Source organism: Aphidius gifuensis, linkage group LG5 (assembly GCF_014905175.1).
Source record: "Aphidius gifuensis isolate YNYX2018 linkage group LG5, ASM1490517v1, whole genome shotgun sequence".
NCBI classification, from domain to species: domain Eukaryota; kingdom Metazoa; phylum Arthropoda; class Insecta; order Hymenoptera; family Braconidae; genus Aphidius; species Aphidius gifuensis.
Genome location: NC_057792.1, coordinates 8,675,960 through 8,699,740, shown reverse-complemented (window position 1 = coordinate 8,699,740; position 23,781 = coordinate 8,675,960). Strand labels below are relative to the sequence as shown.

Below are 23,781 nucleotides of genomic sequence, written 5' to 3'. Positions count from 1 at the left end.
ATAATTCAATCTATATATATATATATATTCACAATTATCGATAAAATTCTGTATAAAATAAAATCATTCACTTTATTTTGAAAATAGATAATTTAATTATATATTTTTTTTTTTAATTAAAACTGAGGTCGTTGTTCGCTTTGTCCTTATTAATTTTTTATTTTTCACTTATATTATTACTATCGATCGTTTTTAGCTAAATTTAATAATTCATATTCATTCAAGTATCTCAAATTTGATTTCGTAGGTAGCTACAGATTAAAAAAAAAAATTAATAATAATTATGATGATGGTTGGTTGACAGTAATCTGAAATAGACTATCCCCCTACTTGAATTATATATATTATACATACACATACACACACATGCACATATATAAATAATAATAATAATAATAATAATAATAATAATAATAATAATAATAATAATGTGCAGTTTAAGCATCTAGTCATTTTAATATTAGGCAAACAGAAAGGAGTGAATAATGTGTGGGTGAGTTAAAAACGAAAGAGAGAGAGAAAAATAACACATATGCACACACATGAAAAATTATATTTTAATATGTCGACATTAAAAAGAGATAATAAAAAAAACGTATGCATAACAGAGGCTACGTTCATTCAAGAATAGAAGAAGGTTTGATCGTCACAGCACAACTTGAACGTATTACTATATCAGCCAGCAACAAGCCAGATTTAAATATGGTATAAATAATTATTGATTTATTTGATGATAATAATGATAATAATAATAATACTTTATATCGGTTTTTTAAATATTTTTTTCATGATAATATAAATAATTGATTTACAAAAAATAACGAAATATCCTTTTTTGTTTTTATAAGAATTACGAGTATTAATGATATTGTATATTCAAATTTATTATTTATTATTTATTATTGAATTAGTTATTTGGATCAAAGACATATACTAATCTTACAACTACAAACAGTTTATAAATATTTGAAAAATAAAATATAATTACCTTGAGGGCTCGATGATCAATTGGATAGCCTTTTCTAGCAACGTTTTCTTCATAAAAATCTTGTTCTTCTTCTTCGTAATCGTAGATGGACTCGATGTCCATTTTTTCTCAATTAAATCTGCAAAAATAAAATTATTATTTTTCAATATATTGAGATTTAAATTTTTCAGAAGACACTACAGGGTTTTTTTAGAGAGTAGAGAATGAAGAAAGAAAAAAAAAAAGAAGACAAAGTATCATGTTACCCAGACACACCACCCGTACGACAGATGGTAGATGTAAAAAAATGCTTCAAGTTTTTTTTTTCTAATTTTGTATACTCTGTCCATGCATCCTTAAAAACCTGCCACTATTCTCACGGGCTTTAACTCGATACATTTATGCATTACGTTTTATTTTATATTATATTATTATATACACGATAAAAAGAAGATGAGACAGAGGTTTGCCACTTTCTTTTCCAGTCTTTTGTGGTTTTTTTTATTTTAAATCATGTGATCGGATATTGGGGGGTATGTCATTACATATTTCTAGATTTATTTACAATTTTATCATTATTTTTTTTCATACGAAAATTTTTATATTTTGAAAAATTACTTAAAATAAAATAGTGCAATATGATGTTACTATTACACGATATTCCGTTAACAAATAATCCAGTATGACCTAAACTGATCATGAAAAAAAAAACAAGAAAAAAAATGTAAAAACTCGTCTTGCTTATTTAGAGAAAACAACAAGCCAAATCAATCACGTAAACTTAGAACTGCACTTGATCTGAGAAATTCTGAACAATAATTGTTAGAAGCACTTTAATTTGTAGTTGAAAAATCATTTAACGGGATAATATTGACCTTTACGTTAAATCAACTTGAGGAGATGAAAATAATAAAGTTATAATTTATATAGTTTGAAAATATAAACTTAAGAAAAATTAAAAATAATTGTTTCTTTTTTTCAATATTCTCGGTGTTTAAACGCACAAAAAATTGACATCATCTCGACCGTCTTGACGAGGTTTTTATCCATATCGAATACATCAAAAATTTTCGTATCGCAATGAACTGTTTTTATAAATAAATAATAAGTATATATCTCCTATACTTCTATATGATATGATTCTGTGCTCTAGATATGATGATTACAAAATTCATATTTATCCGTTTTTCTCATTTTTTCGAGGTATATATTTTTAAAATTAATAGTGCAGTGCTTTAGAAATTAAATATACAGCAAGAACATTTAAGTTTGCTGATTTAACAAAATTATATCTTTATTTCCAAAACACAGCAAAAAACCAGCAAAACTAAATAGCAACTTAATTTTGACACCCACTTTTAACATCTACTTGGCTAAATACGCTCAGTGTTCTAGAAAATTTAACTTAATGACATTTATTATTTTTTAGAAAACTAAAAAATATATAATTCAATTTTTATCTGGATCAGATTAAGGTTGCTTGCAAGGGACATAGACCTTATTTCATAATAAAAAAATGTTTATAGACTTATTTTATTTAAGTTTATTTATCCAAAATATCATTTACTATAACTTAAGGTTGCTTACAAGGGACATAGTCGTACTATTATTTAGGCTTGGAGGACTACGTTTATTTTGTGGCCTCTCTTTAAAAATTTTGTTACGCTTTTATCTTAAAAATCGTAGTGTGTGTGTAAACAGATAGGCACCAACACTATTCCAGCAAGCAAAATGGAAATCGTGAGACACTGTATTTTTTTACATACTACCACTACTACAGAGCATCATTGTGTATGTCACGTTGGTGTATAACACCCCGCTCGGCAAGTGAAAAGTAAACAAGGAAGAAGAGAGCAGTGTTGCCGGATCGCAATTCTTTCATGTCCTCTTGTTGCGAGAAAGACGAAAATTTCAAAATTTAACATTAAATATCTTTAAAAATCAACGTCAGAAAAAATTCAAATTTTTTTATCGTATTCGTCTTGCCGAGCACTACAACTTGATAGTAATTTAAAAATTTTTTAGTGAAAAACGAACTCGTTAAAAATAAAAATGTACGGTATATCAACTTATAGTCCTATCCTCGCGTATAAAAGTTGTCAACTTTAACATTAATTATCTCAAAAAAACGACGTCAGAAAAAATTGAAAAAATTATTTATTTCATTTGAAAAATGAGCCAAAAAAAAAAAAAAATTGAGTGACGATTTAATTATTTATAAGCAACCTAATTAATACAAGTTTTTTTCGGTAAGAATTAATACACTGATAAAAATTTATACTATGATTGGAAAAATTTTCCTTTGTTGAAGAAAAACGCTAAAAACTTTAAAGGCCCAACTTTATAGGAGATAATTAGTAACGAAAAAAAAAACTTCTAAATCCAAGGATATTAGAAGTGGCACCAGGGGGGCTATTCTCGAATTCATACGAGTCGACTCGTTCACACGGATCGAGGTCCGTGAACGGATCTCACATCTCTACTCAAGGCAAGATCCGTCCACGGACCTCGATCCGTGTGAACGAGTCGACTCGTATGAATTCGAGAATAGCCCCCCAGACACGAGAGAAACGAGACAAGACGAGAAATCATTGGCAAGAGACGAGACAAGATGAGACGCTGTTTTTTAAATTGAGCCGAGATGAGAAAAGTAGACAAAAATGGCTGACAAAATATTGATTATTAATATCAGGTTGAATAAAAATAAATTTGTTAATGCTAAGGAATTGTTTTATTTAACATGAGTAAAAAAAAAGATGAATTTAATAAGCAAATATAGACACAGTTTAATTTTTTAATTAATTTTGTTTGTATTATGTATCATATTTTATTCTCACTACATGAAAAAAAAACAAAGACAGCACGTAATTCAACAGGGCCCGCAAGTTTTGGTCTTTGTCTGACATATATATGGGCAGTCTCAATTAACTCGATCAATTTTTTTTTCCATTAGGACACAGCAACCGTCTCTATCTGTGCTTATATATGGGGCATTCTGAGTCAATTTAGCTGGTCATCTGCCTGACCCTCTCGGATTGAGTTGAAAATTTTTTTATATGTTGTTTTTGGCTTCTTATGCAGCCTGAATTTTTTCGAAAATTTTGTGACGTATTTTAGTCGGTAAAGTAGAGTGTTTTAATGTTATTTCTCTTCTTTCATAAAAAAAGCCCCAATTTAAATACATGAAATTTTTTTCATAAAATAAGGTACTCAATCCACGTGTGTTCGATTAAAAATTAGAGTGGGCCGAGACGTTTTTATGCTTTTTTTTTTTTTTCAATTTTTTTTTTTCAAAATATTTTGAAAAAAAAAAAAAAAATTAAATTTTTAAATACAAAAAAATAAAACAAAATTAAAACATATCTTGGTAAAATTTCATTTTCGACATATTTTAAAACTAAAAAGTGGAAAATTTCACGAACATTTCGTCAAAAATTGAAATGAAGATGAGAAACTGCCTTCTTGTTTCACAGAATCACAAGTTAATATTATCTTTTTGCAAGAAACTTTTTTGATCTGAGTAAAAACTACGAGCTTGAAAATAGAGAAGATATTTTCAATTAAGTCCTGATTCAGAAAAATTGTTCATAAATGAAAAATACTATTTAATTCAGGAAAAACATTTTTCAATTATAGAACAAATTTTTATCATATGTCTTTAGTTAGCTTTCGAAAAAAAAAATCATTTTTCTTGGGATTTGTAATGTAAGAAATCATATTCGTAGTTTCAAAAAAAATTCATTCATTTAATTAGATATTTATGATTAAAATAAAAAAGAGAAATAGTATTCGATTCGATTCGAACACTATTCGCACAGCTCTAAAATATATTTTTTTTCATTAAAAAAATTCATGAAAAATACATAATGAGTCTATATTTAAGTATCAAAAAACGAGCGAATCAAAAAAAAAAAAAAAACTGAGTAAATCGAAGAAAAGTATAGTAAGCCAGAGTAAATTGAAGAAAAATTAAGATTGATCGGCCAAAAATCAAGCAAATTGGAGAAAAATTGAATATAAATAAAGAAAAATTATGGAAAAAAATCGAAGCGACCCAAGGCCATTAATATTCATGGTGTCACAATCGCTGGAAGCCGACTGCCAAATGGTTGGCAGTATGGACAATTTTTGTGACATCTATTTGACGTGATGACGTCACAGTGGAAGTCATTGATGGTCTTTGTTTTTTTTATACTTGATGGACATTAAACTATATTATGTTTTAATTTGAAATTGAAGCTTAATAATTACTATTATAAAAGGGACATTAAAAGTTTTTTAAGAAGTCATTTTGGCAGTCATTGATGAAAAAGTGAAAGCCGACTGCCACTTTGCAGTCGTGGTATCCCTCGAAACTTTGATGAATAGCCCTTCAGATTTTTTGTCCGATCCAATTTTATTTACTCTATTTTTCTTCGATTTACTTAATTTGGTTTTTGTTCAGTGAAAAATGTGATAAATAAAAAACACAAAAATCAGAGAAATTATTTTTACCATATAGTTGTAGGACCAAATCATTTAAGAATTCAATCAAAGATTGAACAACACTAAATAATCCATTTAATTTTTCAAGTTATTAAAAAATTATTATTTTTTGTTTTTATAGAATATAAACTAGTATATTATAAAGTACTTTAATTAAATAACTATGCCAATCACAAGATTTATTTACAATAATACAATAACATCAATAAGTTTTGTTAAAAAAACATATATTGATGTAAATATATATTTACTTTATTATTGCATCGACCGATTTGTCATTTTAAAACTTATTTGATTAGATAAAATGACCATCAATTTAATCTAATCTATACTTAAGTATCTCATTTTTTTGTATACGAAAAAAAAAAACTACACAACTCATATTAATAATAATAATAATAATAATAATAATAATAATAATAATAGATGAATAAATAAATAAAAGGGGGCGAGAAGGGTACGTGAGGATTTTAAGGAAATTAAAATTTTCAAAAAGTAGTAAAATACAAAAAAATAAATAAATTATCGTGTTTAAAAATCAGGAGGGACCTAGCCAGGTAGTCGTTTACAGGAAAAATTAACCTTGCACATGATTATATCGACGAAAAAAAAAAATTATTATCAATTCGTATGCAGGACAGTCAACAAAATGATTATCAATGTGTTTTTTTTTGTCTGGATAAATTTATATAGATTTAAATGATTAACAAGTAAATATTTTCTAATGCACATATTGTTTTAAAGACATATTATTTTTTTTTTTTATTCAATAGGGATCTTTTTTATTTATTTGTTTTTTAGACTCATGTTGGCCAGATGCGGGCCAAGTAAGTATTTTTTTTTCCAGCAGTTAGACGCTACAAAATTAAAAACAAATTTTTTTTTTCTCTTCAAACCCCTATTGTGGCTATCAAAATTTATGATTTTCCAACCAAAATAAGTACAAATTAATAAAGTATTTAAACATAAGTAAATTGTTTTCTTTTTTTTTTTTTTTGTCTATTAAATCAACCATGTTGGAATATAAAAAATAAATAACAAAATTTTTATTTAGGATACACGAAGCAGCAGACAGAGAAAAAAAGGAGCAATCTTTTTTTCTTTTTTTCCCATCTCTTGGTCGTCTTTCATTCGTTTCGCCTTTTTCTCCTTCATCATCATCATCCTTCTCTAAAGCGAGATCATCCCGTCTCTGAGTTTTACTGTAAAAGCATCATTCAACACAAAAAAAAAAAAAAAATCCAAGAAAACTATAAGTTGTGTGTGCCCCGCAGCGTTGCCATGCTGAGCGCCGCAACATCCCGAGTAAAATTTGACAAAAAAAAAAAAAAGTTAGATAAAAAAAAACACAATAGTTAAATATACTTAATTGTTGTAAAAAAATATTCATTTGTTTTAAATGCAAGAAAGAGGTGTGTTTGACGCAAATTGATAAAAATGGGATAATTTTATTTGACCTCAGCACGCCAACTTTAAAAAAAAATGAAAATTCATTGCGAAAAATATTTGAATGCATGTGTCATCATGATTTTTTTTATCCCAAATTATTACGCAATTTAGAAATATATATATTTACTTATCGATTTGCTCGATCAACATGAGGATATTTTATTTATTTATTATTTTAAATAAAAATATTATTTACCTTTGTTTGAGTATCACAATTTGACGTTTTTTTTTTTTTTTTCTATTTTTTATATTTTGGAGTAAAAATAACAACACAAAAGTTTTTATTAGTTTTTTAATCACGTGAGATTATAAAAACAGATACGCAACACATCAGCAACCGGTCACAAGAAAAAATAATAATAAAAAAAAATAATCACTTTTACTCTTATTTTGTTTATAAACTTATTGATAAAATTGGTATGTTAGTAAAACTTAATTCCCAATGCATGCACTCACACACATACACAATGCACTTTTGAATGACTTTTGAACAATGATTGACAATTGTTATTTAATGGTTATAAATGCAAAAAAAAACTAATATTTTTATTGTCCACAGTGCTGATGACGATCATGAATGAAACTGAAATCCGAGGCAATCGGCAGAGGCTGGGAACAAAATTTTCGAGTAGGGATAAAAAGAACCAGCTTGTGATTGGTGAAAAATCACAGCCGCGAAACAATTTCATTGGTTGAAAAATTAAGAGTAGGAAAAAAAACAGTGTTACCAAAGTTGTAAAATAAAATTATTTTTTTTCCCTATTAAATAATACAAAATAATAATTATGAACAATTATGAATAACTAATAATAAATATTACTTGAAATATATTTTTAAATATTTTATTTTTGGAATAAATTATTAGATAACAAAAAAAAAATCTTTAACTTATAAACAAATACTGGTTATTTATTAATTATTAAAAATAAAAAACGACAATATATAGGTTATAAATTATTTTACTAATATGATTAATTTATTTATATTGATGATTTTAATATTTCTTTTACATGAGCTGGTGTTTTTATTCTTTTTCTTTTTCTAATTTTGCCTGAATCACTTGATTCAGGTTTATTATTATTTATCTTATTCTTATTATTTTTTTTCTTCAAGCAACTCAATGGATTTGGACCTTTTTGTTTACGTTTTTTTATACATTTAACTGATTGTGGTTCAACTAAACCAGTTTGTTCTTTCAAAGTTTTCAAGGTTTTTTGTTGATCAACAGTCATGACAAGACCCTTAATTACTTCTTGAGCAGCTTTTTTACTTGCTTCAGATGGTGCTTCAAGTGTTGGTGTACATCCATGGAGATAAAGCAAGGGAACACCTGGTATTTTACGCACTTCTTCTTGAAGTTGTCTATCTTGAGTAGCAATCATATACCTAAATAATAATAAATAATAATAAACAATTTGTTATAAAAATATTGTTGTATTTGTTGATACAAAAAAAATATAATAATTTACCTTGATGAATTGTTATCACCAATCATTGATTTAAGACACTTGGAACCACTTACTGGATTTTTATCATGAAGACATTTGTGAACTGGAAATTTTTTAGTAATCAACATTGCACCGTTGACTTTTTTTCCTAATTTTTCTGTTTCCATTATAATACATGGTGTTGTTAATATTTTTGTTGTTGCATGAAAGTATGTTGGTATTTGGTCTTGGATATCAAATTTATTCTAATAAAAATAATAATTAGTTTGATATTATTAACCGACACGTGGATTTTTATTAAAATTTTTATTTACCTCAATTGCTGCATGACAAAATGTTCCATCAACAAGTACCTGATATGGCTCATGAAATTTATAATTATTTTTATAAAATGACAGAGTTTTTTGGGATTTTCTATATCTTACTATCTTCATTGTGTTTATTTACGTATTTATCAATGATTTTTTAACAATTCCAGAAATGTATTTAACAACACAATTTAGTCGACATTTGCCATTACCATTTACCATGTGACTGGAAATTGGAATGCTTTACACAATTGGAAAATTTACACAGCTTCACATGGCTTTACAATAACTTGTTTTTTCTAAAGTTGGTGCACATGCCGGTACGTACTACAAAAGACAATTGAAAAATAATAATAATAATACTAAAAATAATAATAATTTTATTAATCATTCATTTCCAAAAAAATTAATTTTTTTTTTCCTTGTTTTCTTTAAGCATAATTTATATTATAAAAACAAATTATACTGTTTTAAACTATTGTTGACTAGTATAGTTGTCAACTTGTCAGCCATATTTTAATTATTATTATTGTATTTATGTTATAGCACATATCTACAGCTGTGAGCTGATATTAAAGTCAAAGTAATTTCCAATATCAGTGAGTAATAAGTATTATTATTAAATATAATAAATTATTTTGAATTATTTATTTATAATAGAAACTAATTTTTTAAATTATTTAAGTGATTTTTTTGTAAATTTTTATCTCAATCAAACTTAAAAATAATTTATTAAAAAAATTGTTAATATAACCTCAAACTGTTATTATATAATATAAAAAATAAAATTTTTATTAAACTTATTATTACAGAAATCATGTTGAGTCCACGTATCTACAGTGAATTGCCAAAAATTGCAAAACGTAATTTTGGAATAATGGTACCAGCTATGCAAAAAGTATCTGATCCAATTCAACAACTTTTTTTGGACAAAATTCGTGAATACAAGTCAAAAAGCTCGTAAGAAAATTGATAAGCTTTCTAAATTTATTGATTATATTTATATATTATCTTTATTATTTAATTGAGTTATTAATATTTGACATTTTTTAAAGGGGTGGTAAAATGGTTGACCCAACACCAGAAACCCAGAGACAATTGAAAGCTGAACTTGAAAGAGTAGCTGCCCAATACGGTGGTGGTCCAGGTGTTGACATGACTAAATTTCCAACATTTAAATTTGAAGGTAAATAATCATAAAATTTTAAATAAAGTTTTTATCTAAAATCAATTGAACTATTTTTTTTTCCAGACCCACAAGTCGAGGTCAATATAACATCCAAGTAAAGAATAAAATTGTTTGTTAATTAAGAACAAAAAAAAAAAAATCAATAATTGTAGCATTATCATCGAAGAATAAACAGTATGGAAAAATAATTTAAATCTTACAATTTGAGCAAAAGCATTTTATTTACATATAAAAAAATAAATACATAACAATCATAGCATGGTACATTTAATAAGATCAGCAAGACGATTCATCTGGCATTTTTTTGATATCGCTCTCAATATTTTGATAGTTTTTAACATGTCATCTTTAGACATTGTAAGTTTAAATTCACCAGCACAAGTACAATTACTCATTATATTTTCTCGTTTAACTTCACCACATTTTTTACATCTTAAATCTTGTAATAAATAAGCCATGCTTTTTCTGTTTAACATGTCAATTAGTAACATTTCAATTTCATTATTATCGTAACTTGTTTCACAACCAGGACAAAACCAAATGTGAATTCCTCCAATGATCGTTTGATTAATATCTTTGCAAAGATCAACATCACGTGTATGATTACATGCTTTACAGATAACTTCAGGAATAATAAAAGATATACATGGATCTTTCCATTCACATGTTGAACTAAAACAACCAATATTTATGATTCTCAGAAGATTTTTTTTTAACTCATAAACCTCGTTTTCAACTTCTTTGTCCAAGGAAAATACTTTACATATTGACTTGATAAACTCTAATGCTGGTACAATTTTCATGCTGTCCGCACCAGAAAAATTTAAGTTTGGACATTCTTCAATTGTCAACAAAGTTTCTGGATTTTTTTTGTGAATTCTTTCGACAATTTTTAATAATTTTAGGGTAAGTTCACCAGATATTAAATTTTTAACATACTCAGCAGTGTTTTCAAGTGATCCAAGACCATTTTGAGATCCAATTTTTTGTGATAAAAAACTCTGTCTTCGTCTTTTTGGTTTAGGTGTACCAAAGACTGGATCAATGTCATTCATAACTTCTTTAATTGCCTCGATATAACCACCAATAACTTTTTCAAAATGATTATAACACGATGGATTTTTTGATAATATTTCAGCTAAATTCCAATTCATTGTAACTGGTACTTCATCATCTTCATCTTGATCTTGATCACTTGTTTCTTGGCTCATTTGCTCAACTTGACCTATAACACCAGCAAAATTTGACTGATCCAACCACAATAAAAATTCCCATGATTTTAACAATGATATTCCAATACCATGTAAAAGTTCTTTATCACATATTGTCTTTAACACAAATTTCGTATATTCAAGTGCTTCATTTATTTTTCTTTTTTTTGTACAAATAAGTATTCTATTAAAATCAGAAAATACAATGATAGATCCAAGTCTTTTGAATTCAGCAATTAATTGGACAAATAATTTTTTCATGTAACTATGAAGAGTACGACGAAGTGCAGGATCATAGAGCAATGAATTTGGTGATCTGAGCCATCGATAAAAATGAATAAGTTGTTCATCAGCAAATACATTTTTGTACTTAACAACGGCTTGGAGCCATTGGCTAACTGTTTGTTTCAATACGCCAAATGCCTTGGAGCATAAAGCCGTTTCATCATAAGATGGCAAAGCAATATTACCTTCACCAGTTGCAATGTCTTGGAGACTAGCCTGTGGTTGATTATGATAAGCAACAAAATTACTAGTTCCATCAATATTATTAACTTTTTGCGATTGTAAAAGAGCTGTTATTGCTAAACTTTCAATTTCCAACTCAATGCAAACATTCGAATAGGCACCGGATTTATTGGTGACACATCCAGATGCTTCTTCAAATTCTGTTAGTAATCTGTTATCGTCATCTTCACTGCCACCAAGATCTGGTCTCTCAGTTTGTGAACACCAAGTAACAAAATTATGACTTTGTAAATTTCTTGCATAAAAAAGATCAGCTGAAAATAATGTTGAATCAGCTGGTATATTGCCAATTGGTGATGAAAAAAATTTTGATTGTTCAATTTTTAAATTTAATATATCATTAATTTTTAAAAAATGTTTAATCATTGATTTTGCTCCAGTTTTTTGCCATTCCAGTGTACTAAATAATTTATCTGGCTCTTGTATGTTTGTATTTATCACAGGATAGTCAGCAAGACCAGGTATTTCAGTCAATAAATTTGTCATTTCCATTGATGATTGAAGCAAGACAAAAGTTGCACCTTTCATTTCATTTTTATAAGACTTCAATGCTGTTTGTAGATGTTTGTTAACCGATTGTTGACTTGTTTCAACTCGAACTTCAAAATGCAATTCATCAATAATATCAATATCTGGATTTTCATTTCTAATTAATGATTTTTCTGTATTATACAGTGTTGACATATTTGGCATTTGATTTGTTCTAACAGAATCGACCACATAAATATGAGCTCTTTTGCTTGGACCCAAAAATAATCCAAACATACTTCTTTGCTTGTTAGCTGACCAATGATGATACAAATAAATATATTTAAATGAATTTCTATCTCTGAGATAGATACTATTTGTCTCTTTGATAACAAGTTGATGTAAATGAAATGTATCTGAACCATCAGCCATTGTTTTTGCTGTTCGAGGATCAACAGTACAAACACAACCAAGATTTAAAATTGCTCGAAACATAAGAGGCATTTGTGTTTCATAAATTCCCTCGTTCTCTGGGTTGGTAACATCTTCCATTAAATTTTCACTGTGTTTTAAATAAAGTTCCTCTGGGACAGTGTACTGATAAAGATGATAAACAGTTCGAGACCTTGGCAAAATTTTTGAACACTTAGACCAGAGTTCATTGGCTTTTGGGGCATCTCTTTCTTTTTTTGTATTTAAATAAAATATCCTCGGAACAATTAAACGAATTTGATTTAATTCATTATCAATAAGTACCCAGAGACGAAACATACCTGGTTCAGATGTTTCGGATATTTGTATTATTTGCCATGGTGATTCCAATAATTTTCTTTGATTTCGTCGAAAAAATCCAGTAATAGTTGATGGTTCAGAGTGTCTAATAAGACCCCTAGGAATTTCCATGTCATTTTGTACCATTTTAGCTCGCTTACGGAGTCTTTGACTTCTTTGTTGAGCCTGAAATGCCCATTTTTTTTTGTGAAATTCTAACCAAGCTGTTTGCTCTGCTCGTGTAGACCCCTGTGATGGTGGAGAGCCCAATACTTCTTTCCAACTTTTGCTCAAATCACTATCCTCCTCTTGAGATACACGTTTACGTTTTGTCACAACTGGAATTGGTCGATTTACAGTTGATGAGCCACCAGCAGAGTCTTCAATGTCTTGAATATCTTGGTGTTGATCATTTTCATTAGTTTCTTCAACTTGTCTTGGTTCAAAGCTAAATAAATCTGTTATTTTACGCTGCTTATTAGTATTATTTTTTTCTAAAAGGCGCTTGTGCAACCAGTCTGGATGCTTGACTCTTGGAACTGGATTTGCAACACCCTGCATTGCTGCTGGTATTGTAATGATTTTTTGAATTGTACTACTAAGTCGCTCGATATAATAATTCCAATCAAGTACTTCTCTTATATCAAAATTTTCTAAACCAGGTTCTTTAAGCCATTTTCGTAGATAATGCCCTTTGACATTGTTGTCAGATTGGAATATTGCAAGAGGAATTGCACGCTCAGCAACAGGTGCACCATATGGTTTTTTCGATATGATAAATTTACATGCCAAACCAGCATCTTTAAGCATTTGTCCACCAAGAAATTCAGCGAGTCTCTTGGCTGTTGATATTGACGTTGATTTTTGAGATCCATAGTCTTCCAATTTTTTTGACATTGATTTGTTTTCTGAGATAAGCTCAAAAAGTTCAGCATCTGGTATATCAGTACCCTTGCTGTATAATACATCCAGCCAGTAATCAGCAACTTTGGCAACAGACTGATAACACTCTTCAAGTGTTTTACCTTTTAAAAATGAATCAAATACAGAAGATTGAAAAATTTTAATTAACTGCAATTCACCACGTCGTTTTACTTCAAATCCTTTCAGCTCAGCAAGAGTTCCATCAAAATTAAAAACAGCATAGCGTTTTTTCAATCTTTTACCTTCCTCTTTAGATGATGGCAATACCATACCAAGATATGGTCCATCAACTTCAAAAAAAATTGAATTTTCCTGTCGTATTTCATATGTTCCTTCAATGGGATCAACTAGTTCATGATATTGTGAATTTGTAAATTGATCTTTAACCATAAAATTTAAAACCGCATTTGGATATGATATTGTTACTTTTGTTTTTTTTTTATGATTTGTAGTAATGACATAATTATCAGGAAATGATGCAGGTAAAATACACCAAATTCCATCTGTATCAAGTTCAAGTGGTCGACCAATTTTTTCAACAATTTCACGAGCTTTCATGATAATATGGGCTCCAGTAAGACAAACAATTCCACCCATTTCCATACTGAACCAACGTGATCCTCGTCTCATTACGTAGCCATAAAATGAATTTAAAATACACTTGTGAGCAAGCTGAAGTGAATCATATAAAACTTCACGATTTTTAGCTGATTTTATTTCACTTGCATCGTTTTTTGCTGTTGCAGCAGCAACCTGTTGCTTGGCAACTTTGGTTAATCCTTTGTACTCATATCGACGATCCCTGAATGCCCTGACCGTATCAACATAAAATGAATTTTCTTTTTGACATATTGTTTGTTGACGTTCCTCAATTCTCTGGACTTTTGTTTTTTTATAAGCTTTTTTGCAATAATCTGTGAGGCGTTTTTTTTGAAAATCTGCCTGTTCCTGTTTTGAGAGTGTGTGAAATGCACGTCGTGGTCCACCGGGAAATTGAGGAGGAAATTTTTCAGTTTCAAGCTGCTGTTGAACTCTCTGATATTCACCAAGACTTGCTGATAAATAATCACCACGCCATTGCCAGGACATGGTTCTCTTGCATTTTGCATTACTTGTGTTGAAGTCACATGCAGCACAAACTGTCTCGTCAACCATCGCCGACGGCTGAAGTCGGTTTGTTAAAATGATATTAGGATACATAGCACCAACATCAAGATGATAAATTCTCGGTTGTTCTAGTCGTAATGGTTCAGCCTTTAACTCACCCAATTTTTGTTTAATTGCATCAACAATTTCATCAAAATTTGTCACCAAATTGAGATCTAATTTTTCTTCTTCTTGTATCGTGTGTCTTAAAGTTTTAGGTACACTCTCAATGAGTTCATCAAGTGCCGTTGTATCAAGCTTAAAACGATACGGTATGTCAGCACGAAAAACACCAGATTCCAGTGCCTCAACATGACCACCAACGTAAGTTTCAGCATCAAGTAAATGTCCATCACTTGTTAATTTATTTAATTCAGCTTCTTGCTTATTTGGAAATATAATATTTGCCCGGAATGCTTCAACCATTAATAAAGTTTCACATAGTGTTCCAGAACCTTTTCTCAAAACTTCATCGGGTTCCATTGGAATAATTGTACAAAGTGCAAATATAAATGGATGAACGTATTTTTGATATAAATAGTAAGTTGCAACTGCGTCGGAAACTGAATAATTTGCCAGAGTAACTGGATCTTCAGCAGCAAGTCGACACATTTCTTCAGGCTCTACCTCAACTGGATTATATCGAAGTTTGGCTTTAGTTACAGCTTTAAGACCTTGAGATCCAACGGGAAGATACGAATCTCTTCTGACCCAGCTCAAGGCATCCATATGAATTGCGGGGCGACTAACATATACATCTTCGCGACTCTTTGACCAACCAATTAATTCTTTCATGTTCATTCCATGAATAGCAGCTCTTGTTTCAACAAATGGCCAATCAAAAAAATCTCCATTGTATGTGACAAAAATATGAGGACGAACATCTAAAATGTGATCAAAAAATTTACGAATTGTTGCTTTTTCATCAGCCTCATTGAATACTGTGAATAATCCTTCCATTTCTGGTTTGGGTGTATACTCAAAACTTTCTATGTCTTGGGAAATTATTTCACGATTTGTTATGAGAAAACCCTGACCATCAATCATATAAGATATCATCATAATTTGATCGGAATTAGCATCCGGAAATTTAAGGGGTAATTTTGTCGTTTCAATATCATAAGCCAAAACAATTGGCTCAACTGGTTCAATAAGATCTTCACGACGAACGATACTTGGTGGCTCAGTACCACGATACTTGACAGAGTACCAGGTGCCAACAAATATATTAAGATCAATCGAGGCTCTGACATGATGTTGGACATCAAATTCTCTAATGTCTATAATATTTTCCATGTGATCAACGTTGGTTTTCATTGAAGCTTCTTCTTTATTTGTCTGAAATGTACTTGTTAATAATTCCGAGTAATGTGTGCGACTTTTTGCACGTTCTTGATTTAACTTGACAGCTCTTTTTATATCCATTCGTACCTTTTGCATGTCAGCTTGATTGGCAAACGACAATTTCAAGTATTTTTGTTGGAGTCCAATCAAATGATTTGGCAAGTCTAGATCTTCTTTTTTAACACACTCAACTTTAACAAGTGTACTGGTATATTTTTTTGATAAATATGTTGATACCTCGGCTTCACAGTTTTGTGTACATTTTATGTAAAAGTAGGGGTAGTATGGCATGGTTACTTTAAATCTCGTGCAGTCTTCTTCAAGGAAGTAATAATCAATACCACTTATGATCCTTTTGTCTTCCTCGGCTATTTCAGAAGCGTGCATGTTGATGAGGTAACCGACACGTTCTCTGACATCGGTGAGACGCTCAAAACCGTATAAACTGTCAACTCTGATATTATCTTTTGCCTGTTCAAGGCGCATTTCTGCTGTGTTTTCCCTGTTTAATAAATAAAAATAGGATGAATTTACTGTCTAAGTGACTCATTTAATTGAAATTATAGTAGGTAATTGTAATCATACCTTGATACATTTTTGTAATTATTTCTTTTTGCTTCGGGTTGCTTCACTAGCTTGCCAGAATTTCTCAAAGGAAACATTATGTATATAACCTTTTGTTTATCACAGAAAATATATACCTATAGATCAGCTAATGTCGTTAATCAAATGTTTACTTAATATATTCAACAATGCAACATAGATATCTTTACACAACAATAGTAGTGATAAATTTTAATTGTTTATTGTATCTGTCATTTATTTTGTCAAATATTTCAATAGCTCAAGCCAAACGATTGCAATCAATGACAACAAAAAAAAAAAAAAATAAACATACTTTTAGCGCTTTTAGCGCTAATTTTACGTTCAGTATGGACGAAAAATAAAAAACATCAAGACTATATATCAATTGTCAAATGTTCCGAAAAACGTTGCCGGCTGAGGACGCTGCACGACATAATAGGCTGTTCCGAACGCTTTCGTTAATGTTCGTAGAGTGAATCCAGCAGTCCAATTCACAGCACCCGTATTCACAGGGTATTACAATTTAGGGCTTTTTTCATCCACCGGTGACGCTCGTGGAGCTTTTATATGTAAAATCTATATAAAAAAAAATTTATAAGCGCCATCAGTGGCAAAAAAAAGCTCTAAATTGTATAAAATTTGCCCTGTGAATACGGGTGCAGGGCATTACAATTTAGGGGTTTTTCCTCCACTGGCGGCGCTTTTGGAGCTACTGGGTGCATTCCTTTAATAAAAAATTTTTTTTCGTTTTGCAATTTCGCCCTGTAATACCGACTAAAAACTAGAAACAGAAAAAACGACAAAAGTGATAAATTTCTCTATGCAATATTCCAGGCTTTACAGTTTACGATAATGTGTGGTATGAGCTATGGGACAATAACAAACAATCACAACAAGTCAATTTTCTATTTATTTCAGTTTGATATGAACATTGAACAGTTATCCATCTAATAATTGGAAGCCAAAAAAAATAATGTCATGTGCCAGTACTGCCACTACACGAAACAGCTTTTTCCTATAAAATTTTGGCCGGTATTACAGGGCGAAATTGCAAAACGAAAAAAAATTTTTTATTAAAGGAATGCACCCATGTAAAGGCTTGTGGCCACTAGCATAGTTTTTCGACCAAGTTCTATGCCATAGCACTATGGAAGAAAAAGTTCACATATAACGGCTATAGGGCGGCGTTTTAATCGTTTCTTGAAATTGTTTCAGCTGTACCAACTTGCTTACAAACACATAAAAAATAAATAAGAATATAACCTTTCTTATTTGTTGACAATTTGATATTTTGACAGTCAATCATTATATATATGTACTATACATGTGTAAATATAAACAAAGAAATTTATTAACAACGCTAACCATTGTTGTTGTATTTTTTAATGTTATGCTTTAATAGCTAAAAAAAACTAGTGTGAAGTTAGCGGTTCTATGCTGAAAATGCTGCATGCAGCATTTTTTCAACATAGACCTCGGCGGCCATTTTCTAGTAAATTTCTAGTTAGATATAGTGACACAAGTGCTATGGCATAGAACTTGTTCGGAAAACTATGCTAGTGGCCACAAGCCTTAAGTCTTTTTATTTTTATTTTGATATTCTGCACCCGTATTCAGAGGATGTTCTCATTAGGGCTTTTTTTTTCCGATGGCGGCGCTTGTGAACTTTTTATATAGATTTTACATAGAAAAGCTTCACAAGCGCCACCATCGGAAAAAAGCTGGCATCTCTGAATCTGATATATTTTGTCAGTAGAATAGTTCAAAAAATGAAATGTAAGGGCCTCTTTAGTGGATGGCGTATGAAACCAAAGATGTATCATACACGCCAGTATCATACATACCCAACGCTGTTTCGAGTCGTCATTTTGGTCATTTTGGCTGATTTCGCAGAGCTCTTTCACACCGGGATCTGATGAACAATATTGTAATATTTTTTTGGCGGGTACAACAACACCACTATCGTTTGACAATTAATTGAAGACAAAAAAACTTACATAAACCAATAATAATCACATAGATATTATAAATAATAACTACAAATGGGTGACAAAGACGGTGGTAAGTTATAAACAATTAAATTAATTTTCAAACTATCAATTTTCAACAAAAATAACGAATTTTTGCTTGATGCTTTGCATCTTAAGACGTCATTAAACCGTTATTAAAATTAAATCATCACGAATTCTACTCGAATTAATTATATTTTATCTAATTTTTTGTCAAGATCGTATCAACAAACACAGTTAATCAATTCATACTAATTTTTAATTGGCGTCTGGCTACGTAACCTCAAAATTAATAATTCTCTTATAATTAAGTTTGTGAAAATTTACAAATTTATAACTAATTATCTAGGATTTTGTATTTGAATAATGAATTAATGAATTTTCGATTTAAAGTGTCAATTGCAGAGACATTTGATGATGCTGTTGAGGAGCGTGTAATTAATGAAGAGTATAAAATATGGAAGAAAAATACACCATTTTTGTACGATCTGGTGATGACCCATGCATTGGAATGGCCATCATTGACAGCTCAATGGCTTCCTGATGTCACTCGTCCAGAGGGTAAAGATTATTCTGTTCACCGTTTAATCTTAGGCACACATACATCAGATGAACAAAATCATTTGCTAATTGCAAGTGTACAGTTGCCAAATGAGGATGCCCAATTTGATGCATCTCATTATGACAATGAAAAGGGTGAATTTGGTGGTTTTGGATCAGTCAGTGGAAAGATTGAAATTGAAATAAAAATAAATCATGAAGGTGAAGTTAATCGTGCTCGCTATATGCCACAAAATCCATGTGTCATCGCAACAAAAACACCATCAAGTGATGTACTCGTATTTGATTATACAAAGCATCCAAGCAAGCCTGATCCAAATGGTGAATGTCATCCAGATTTGCGTTTGCGTGGACATCAAAAAGAGGGCTATGGTTTGTCATGGAATCCAAATTTAAATGGTTATTTGCTCAGTGCATCTGACGATCATACTATTTGTTTGTGGGATATTAACGCAACACCAAAAGAAAATCGTGTTATTGATGCAAAGACAATATTTACTGGTCATACTGCTGTTGTTGAAGATGTTGCTTGGCATTTATTACACGAGTCACTTTTTGGCTCTGTTGCTGATGATCAAAAACTCATGATTTGGGATACAAGATGCAACAACACCAGCAAACCAAGTCATACTGTTGATGCACATACTGCTGAAGTCAATTGTTTAAGTTTTAATCCATACTCTGAATTCATTTTGGCAACTGGTAGTGCTGATAAAACCGTTGCTCTTTGGGATCTTAGAAATTTGAAACTCAAGTTGCACTCATTTGAGTCTCACAAAGATGAAATTTTCCAAGTTCAATGGTCACCCCATAACGAAACAATTCTTGCTAGCAGTGGAACTGACAGACGTCTTCATGTCTGGGATCTCAGTAAAATTGGAGAGGAACAATCTGGAGAAGACGCTGAGGATGGTCCACCAGAATTACTGGTAATGCATTTTTTAACAAATTTAATTGATTTTATTTTTGTTTTTTTTTTCTTCAATTATTGTTTATGTATTTATTTTTTTTTGTTTAGTTTATTCATGGAGGACATACTGCTAAAATCAGTGATTTTTCATGGAATCCAAATGAACCATGGGTCATTTGCTCAGTTTCTGAGGACAACATAATGCAAGTTTGGCAAATGGCTGAAAATATTTACAATGACGAAGAGCCTGATACACCAGCCAGTGAACTCGAAGCAGGAGCATCATAAATTACTTTAAAAATTTTTTTTTTTCTACTACTTAGTTAATAAGCCAAAATAATGATCATAATTCAGTCGACTGATTTGATATTCCAATAATAATAATAATTTTGCATTTTTGTAAAAGGTGAAAAAAGTATAAAAACAAACCAACAAACTAACAAAAAAAAGCTGTGTATTAAAATAAAATCTTAGTTCGTTTGGCACACAAAAAAAGGCAAAACTTTATTCGAAAAATTTTTTGTTAATTAATTATTTAGCACCGATAAGACAAAGGTCTTTTCTACCCATTTGATACAATCAATATTAATTAATAAATAAAATCCATTAGATATGTTTTTTGACTTTTTTTTAAAGACACATAGTTCCATTTTTAATAAGCAGTGATCGGTATATCGTTTATTATTCATTGACAGTCATATTTTTCCACCATATAATCACTGTAAATTAAAAATATTTATTAAAATTAAAATAATTCATAATTTTAAAGATTTAAATTAAATAATTACCATTCTAATAAGCTAGTTCTCTATTTACATAGCTAGACCTAATTGATTTCATAACAAAACAGAAAATTATATTTTATTACTTATCAAGATTAATTTCGTTTCGTAAAATGTAAATTAACAGTAATAATATATTTTAAAAAATACCTTGCGCTATTATGTCTCTTAACACCTTCCAAAAGTCCGACAATTGATGGTGTCACAATTGGTGCAAACATCTTGATAAAAAATATAAAAAAAGGTAATTAAAAAATTTATTTTTAAAATATAGTTTATTGATAACATAAAAGCGTATTTTTATTATATCTTATGACTTATTATTTTTTTCAACATAAGCTTTTTTGTTATCAATATTATCGAACAATAATAATAATAATAATTTAAATAAACAAACTGTCGCTGGCGCATGTCGCATTTCGCGCAGATCGATATTTCGAAAAAGGTCATGTATCAACAGCTCTTCAATACTCGGGTAATACCCAGGTTGATTGAATATAAGTTTCATCAAGTCTGCGACCTATAATAACATTTACTTATTAATTGAAATTTATTTATTTTTATATTTATTTACCAGTGGATATTTATCTAAATCAGCCATATGAATTGGTGATGGTTGAAATGAGCAAAGTTCATATCCAGTACACATTTCAAACAGCATATGGCCAAAACAAACACAATCAACTGAATTTTTTGGTACATATTTTGATGTTATAACCGAATGAACTCGACTAGTGAATCCAAAAAGTGAATTTTCAAGACCAGTGATTCTAGCAACACCATTTTGAATTAAAACATTTCCTGAATGAAGATGTGTTACTGTTGGAAAGCCTCGTTCGCGTAAAAATATCAATGCCTCAAGTACTTGACGACCAAGACGTTGAATTTGATGTAGAACAAGACCAGAACCTCTTGAAGCATACTTAACACCCCAATCAGCATTCCAACAATTTTTTTCGATTCCATAAATTAAATCTTTGAGACTACCTTGATTGATTGGCTGAACCATAATAATGAACTTGTTTGACTCAAAGTCAATGAATTCAGAATCAAAAACTGGACAGACATATGGATGTTGAAGTGCCAGAAATAGTTTATTTAATATTTCTCGAGTGGACGGAGTTACAATTACTGGACAAAAACGATTCAATGGTACCATTGTCAAGATCCTATCAGTTTTTAATAGTGTGTCACGAACAGCAAACCAATTTTTATCAATTCTTGAGCCTACACAAACAATTAAAATTAAAATACAATTTATTTAAATTTTCTATTCTTTATTGGCTTACCAAGTAGTGCTAATTGTTTGATGACACTGTAGCGATCAGTTCGTTGAGTGTAAATTTCACAAATTACTAAAGCTCGTGTTCTTGTTCGTATTTCTAGTTCCATGCATTCTCCAGAATCATTTCGAATACTGGCACCTTGATCCAATGATTCGTACTGATTTTTACCATTTCTAAATAATTGAAAATAAAATTTAAAAAAAATCATAAAATTATAAGTCATTGTTGTTTTTTTCTTTTTTCTTTTTCTGTAGTATATTTAACAGTTGTTGTGATATTATTGATAAAATTGACACTTAATCCTGTTTCAGTTTTAACGGTGAAAAGGCTTCTGATCCAATGAAATATATTTTTTTTTTTTTTATTTTCAAAAAAATTTTACTAATGTAATCAGAGTGATTGAATTATTATTTTTCATAATTTAAATTTAATAATAAAAATTGTTACAAATACTGTTTTGATATTTAAAAAAAAAGTTAAAAACTTTTGTAAAAAGTTTTCTAATAAGGTGCTATTTTTATCAAGATGAGCTTGACGATAAATATGTTAACTTACTTAATTTCATTGTCCCGGTTGGCTTTAGCAACAGATACTCGATTAAACAAAATTTTAGCAAGACTATCAATTTTATTTGTCAGCTGAAAACCATCATCGTTGTCATCTGTACTTTCAATACTGGCACTTCTATTACGTCGTGTAAATGCATTTGTTGAACGTGCCGTTACCATTGCATCTGAATCAAATTCAGTTGCACTTCTTGTACGTCTACTTATTGGACGACGTTTACGTCTTGAACGTGGACGTTCTTGATAAAATCTGTCATGACCAGTTACATCAGACACACGACGACGTGGACTATCACCTTCTTCTTTTTTATTCAACGTTTGATACAAGTTGAACATTTTAAATACTTGAAAATTTACCAAATAAATTAATAATTCTTTGAATGAACAAATTTTAAATGCTTTATATAAAAAAAAAAAACTTTTTAAATCAGTAAAACTATTTTATTCGATGTATTATGTTTTATTAAAATATTTTTGTTTTATAAGAATACATAAACTTACGCTTTTTCAATTTGACAAAAAAAAATAATAGTAGAGACCTATCTCGACAAGTTGGGGTTGTTACTTGTTAACTGAGATCAGTGAGCTCAAAAAAATACCTGGTAGTAACCACCCCAACATGACACAGTTTCAAACTTGTCGGTTTTGGAGCTGCGCGATGGAATGATAGGACAATGACATAGAGACCCACTGAATGAGGTCACACGGTCACAATTTAATTAATCAACAACAAAACAATTTGAAAATAATGATTAATATTTATTGCCATATGCCTTAGTTTTAAAATAATAATAACCATTTGATAAAATAATTAAATAAATAATTTTCATTTGAAAATTAATCT

At 29.8% G+C, this 23,781-nt stretch overlaps 6 protein-coding genes across 7 annotated transcripts in view; 2 read left to right on the top strand and 4 right to left on the bottom strand.

Annotated features, from left to right (window-relative positions):
* LOC122857496 (ETS-like protein pointed) overlaps window positions 1-7,486 on the bottom strand; it is a 71,689-nt gene extending 64,203 nt beyond the window's left edge. Inside the window, exons 1-2 of the mRNA XM_044159693.1 lie at window positions 7,098-7,486; window positions 989-1,106 (exon numbers count right to left, since the gene is read on the bottom strand). Coding sequence (XP_044015628.1) covers window positions 989-1,090 — 102 coding nt within the window. The 5' untranslated portion in view covers window positions 1,091-1,106; window positions 7,098-7,486. The remainder of the gene's footprint in view (window positions 1-988; window positions 1,107-7,097) is intronic.
* A 372-nt stretch (window positions 7,487-7,858) lies between these two features.
* LOC122857509 (rRNA-processing protein UTP23 homolog) lies at window positions 7,859-9,035 on the bottom strand. The gene is made up of 3 exons (XM_044159719.1): window positions 8,664-9,035; window positions 8,371-8,594; window positions 7,859-8,287 (listed from the first exon to the last, which is right to left on the bottom strand). The coding sequence occupies exons 1-3, from the start codon at window positions 8,781-8,783 to the stop codon at window positions 7,882-7,884; spliced, it is 750 nt and encodes a 249-aa protein (XP_044015654.1). The 5' UTR covers window positions 8,784-9,035; the 3' UTR covers window positions 7,859-7,881.
* Window positions 9,036-9,122: 87 nt separating this feature from the next.
* Window positions 9,123-10,045, top strand: LOC122857514 (ATP synthase-coupling factor 6, mitochondrial). 2 transcript variants are annotated; one of them, XM_044159727.1, is made up of 4 exons: window positions 9,123-9,240; window positions 9,470-9,617; window positions 9,713-9,843; window positions 9,910-10,045. In XM_044159727.1, the coding sequence occupies exons 2-4, from the start codon at window positions 9,475-9,477 to the stop codon at window positions 9,942-9,944; spliced, it is 309 nt and encodes a 102-aa protein (XP_044015662.1). In that variant the 5' UTR covers window positions 9,123-9,240; window positions 9,470-9,474; the 3' UTR covers window positions 9,945-10,045. The 2 variants fall into 2 exon arrangements, with proteins under 2 accessions (XP_044015662.1, XP_044015661.1); XM_044159726.1 differs by having other exon boundaries at window positions 9,127-9,256.
* On the bottom strand, window positions 9,976-17,087 carry LOC122857488 (DNA polymerase epsilon catalytic subunit A). The gene is made up of 2 exons (XM_044159673.1): window positions 16,824-17,087; window positions 9,976-16,740 (listed from the first exon to the last, which is right to left on the bottom strand). Exons 1-2 carry the CDS (start codon window positions 16,898-16,900, stop codon window positions 10,098-10,100), a joined length of 6,720 nt encoding a protein of 2,239 aa, XP_044015608.1. The 5' UTR covers window positions 16,901-17,087; the 3' UTR covers window positions 9,976-10,097.
* Window positions 17,088-18,690: 1,603 nt separating this feature from the next.
* On the top strand, window positions 18,691-20,918 carry LOC122857502 (chromatin assembly factor 1 p55 subunit). Its single transcript, XM_044159708.1, has 3 exons — window positions 18,691-18,884; window positions 19,226-20,322; window positions 20,412-20,918. Exons 1-3 carry the CDS (start codon window positions 18,866-18,868, stop codon window positions 20,589-20,591), a joined length of 1,296 nt encoding a protein of 431 aa, XP_044015643.1. The 5' UTR covers window positions 18,691-18,865; the 3' UTR covers window positions 20,592-20,918.
* Window positions 20,907-23,781, bottom strand: LOC122857499 (slowpoke-binding protein). The gene is made up of 8 exons (XM_044159703.1): window positions 23,439-23,781; window positions 22,927-23,281; window positions 22,375-22,544; window positions 21,660-22,312; window positions 21,483-21,605; window positions 21,236-21,306; window positions 21,092-21,129; window positions 20,907-21,022 (listed from the first exon to the last, which is right to left on the bottom strand). Exons 2-7 carry the CDS (start codon window positions 23,271-23,273, stop codon window positions 21,096-21,098), a joined length of 1,398 nt encoding a protein of 465 aa, XP_044015638.1. The 5' UTR covers window positions 23,274-23,281; window positions 23,439-23,781; the 3' UTR covers window positions 20,907-21,022; window positions 21,092-21,095.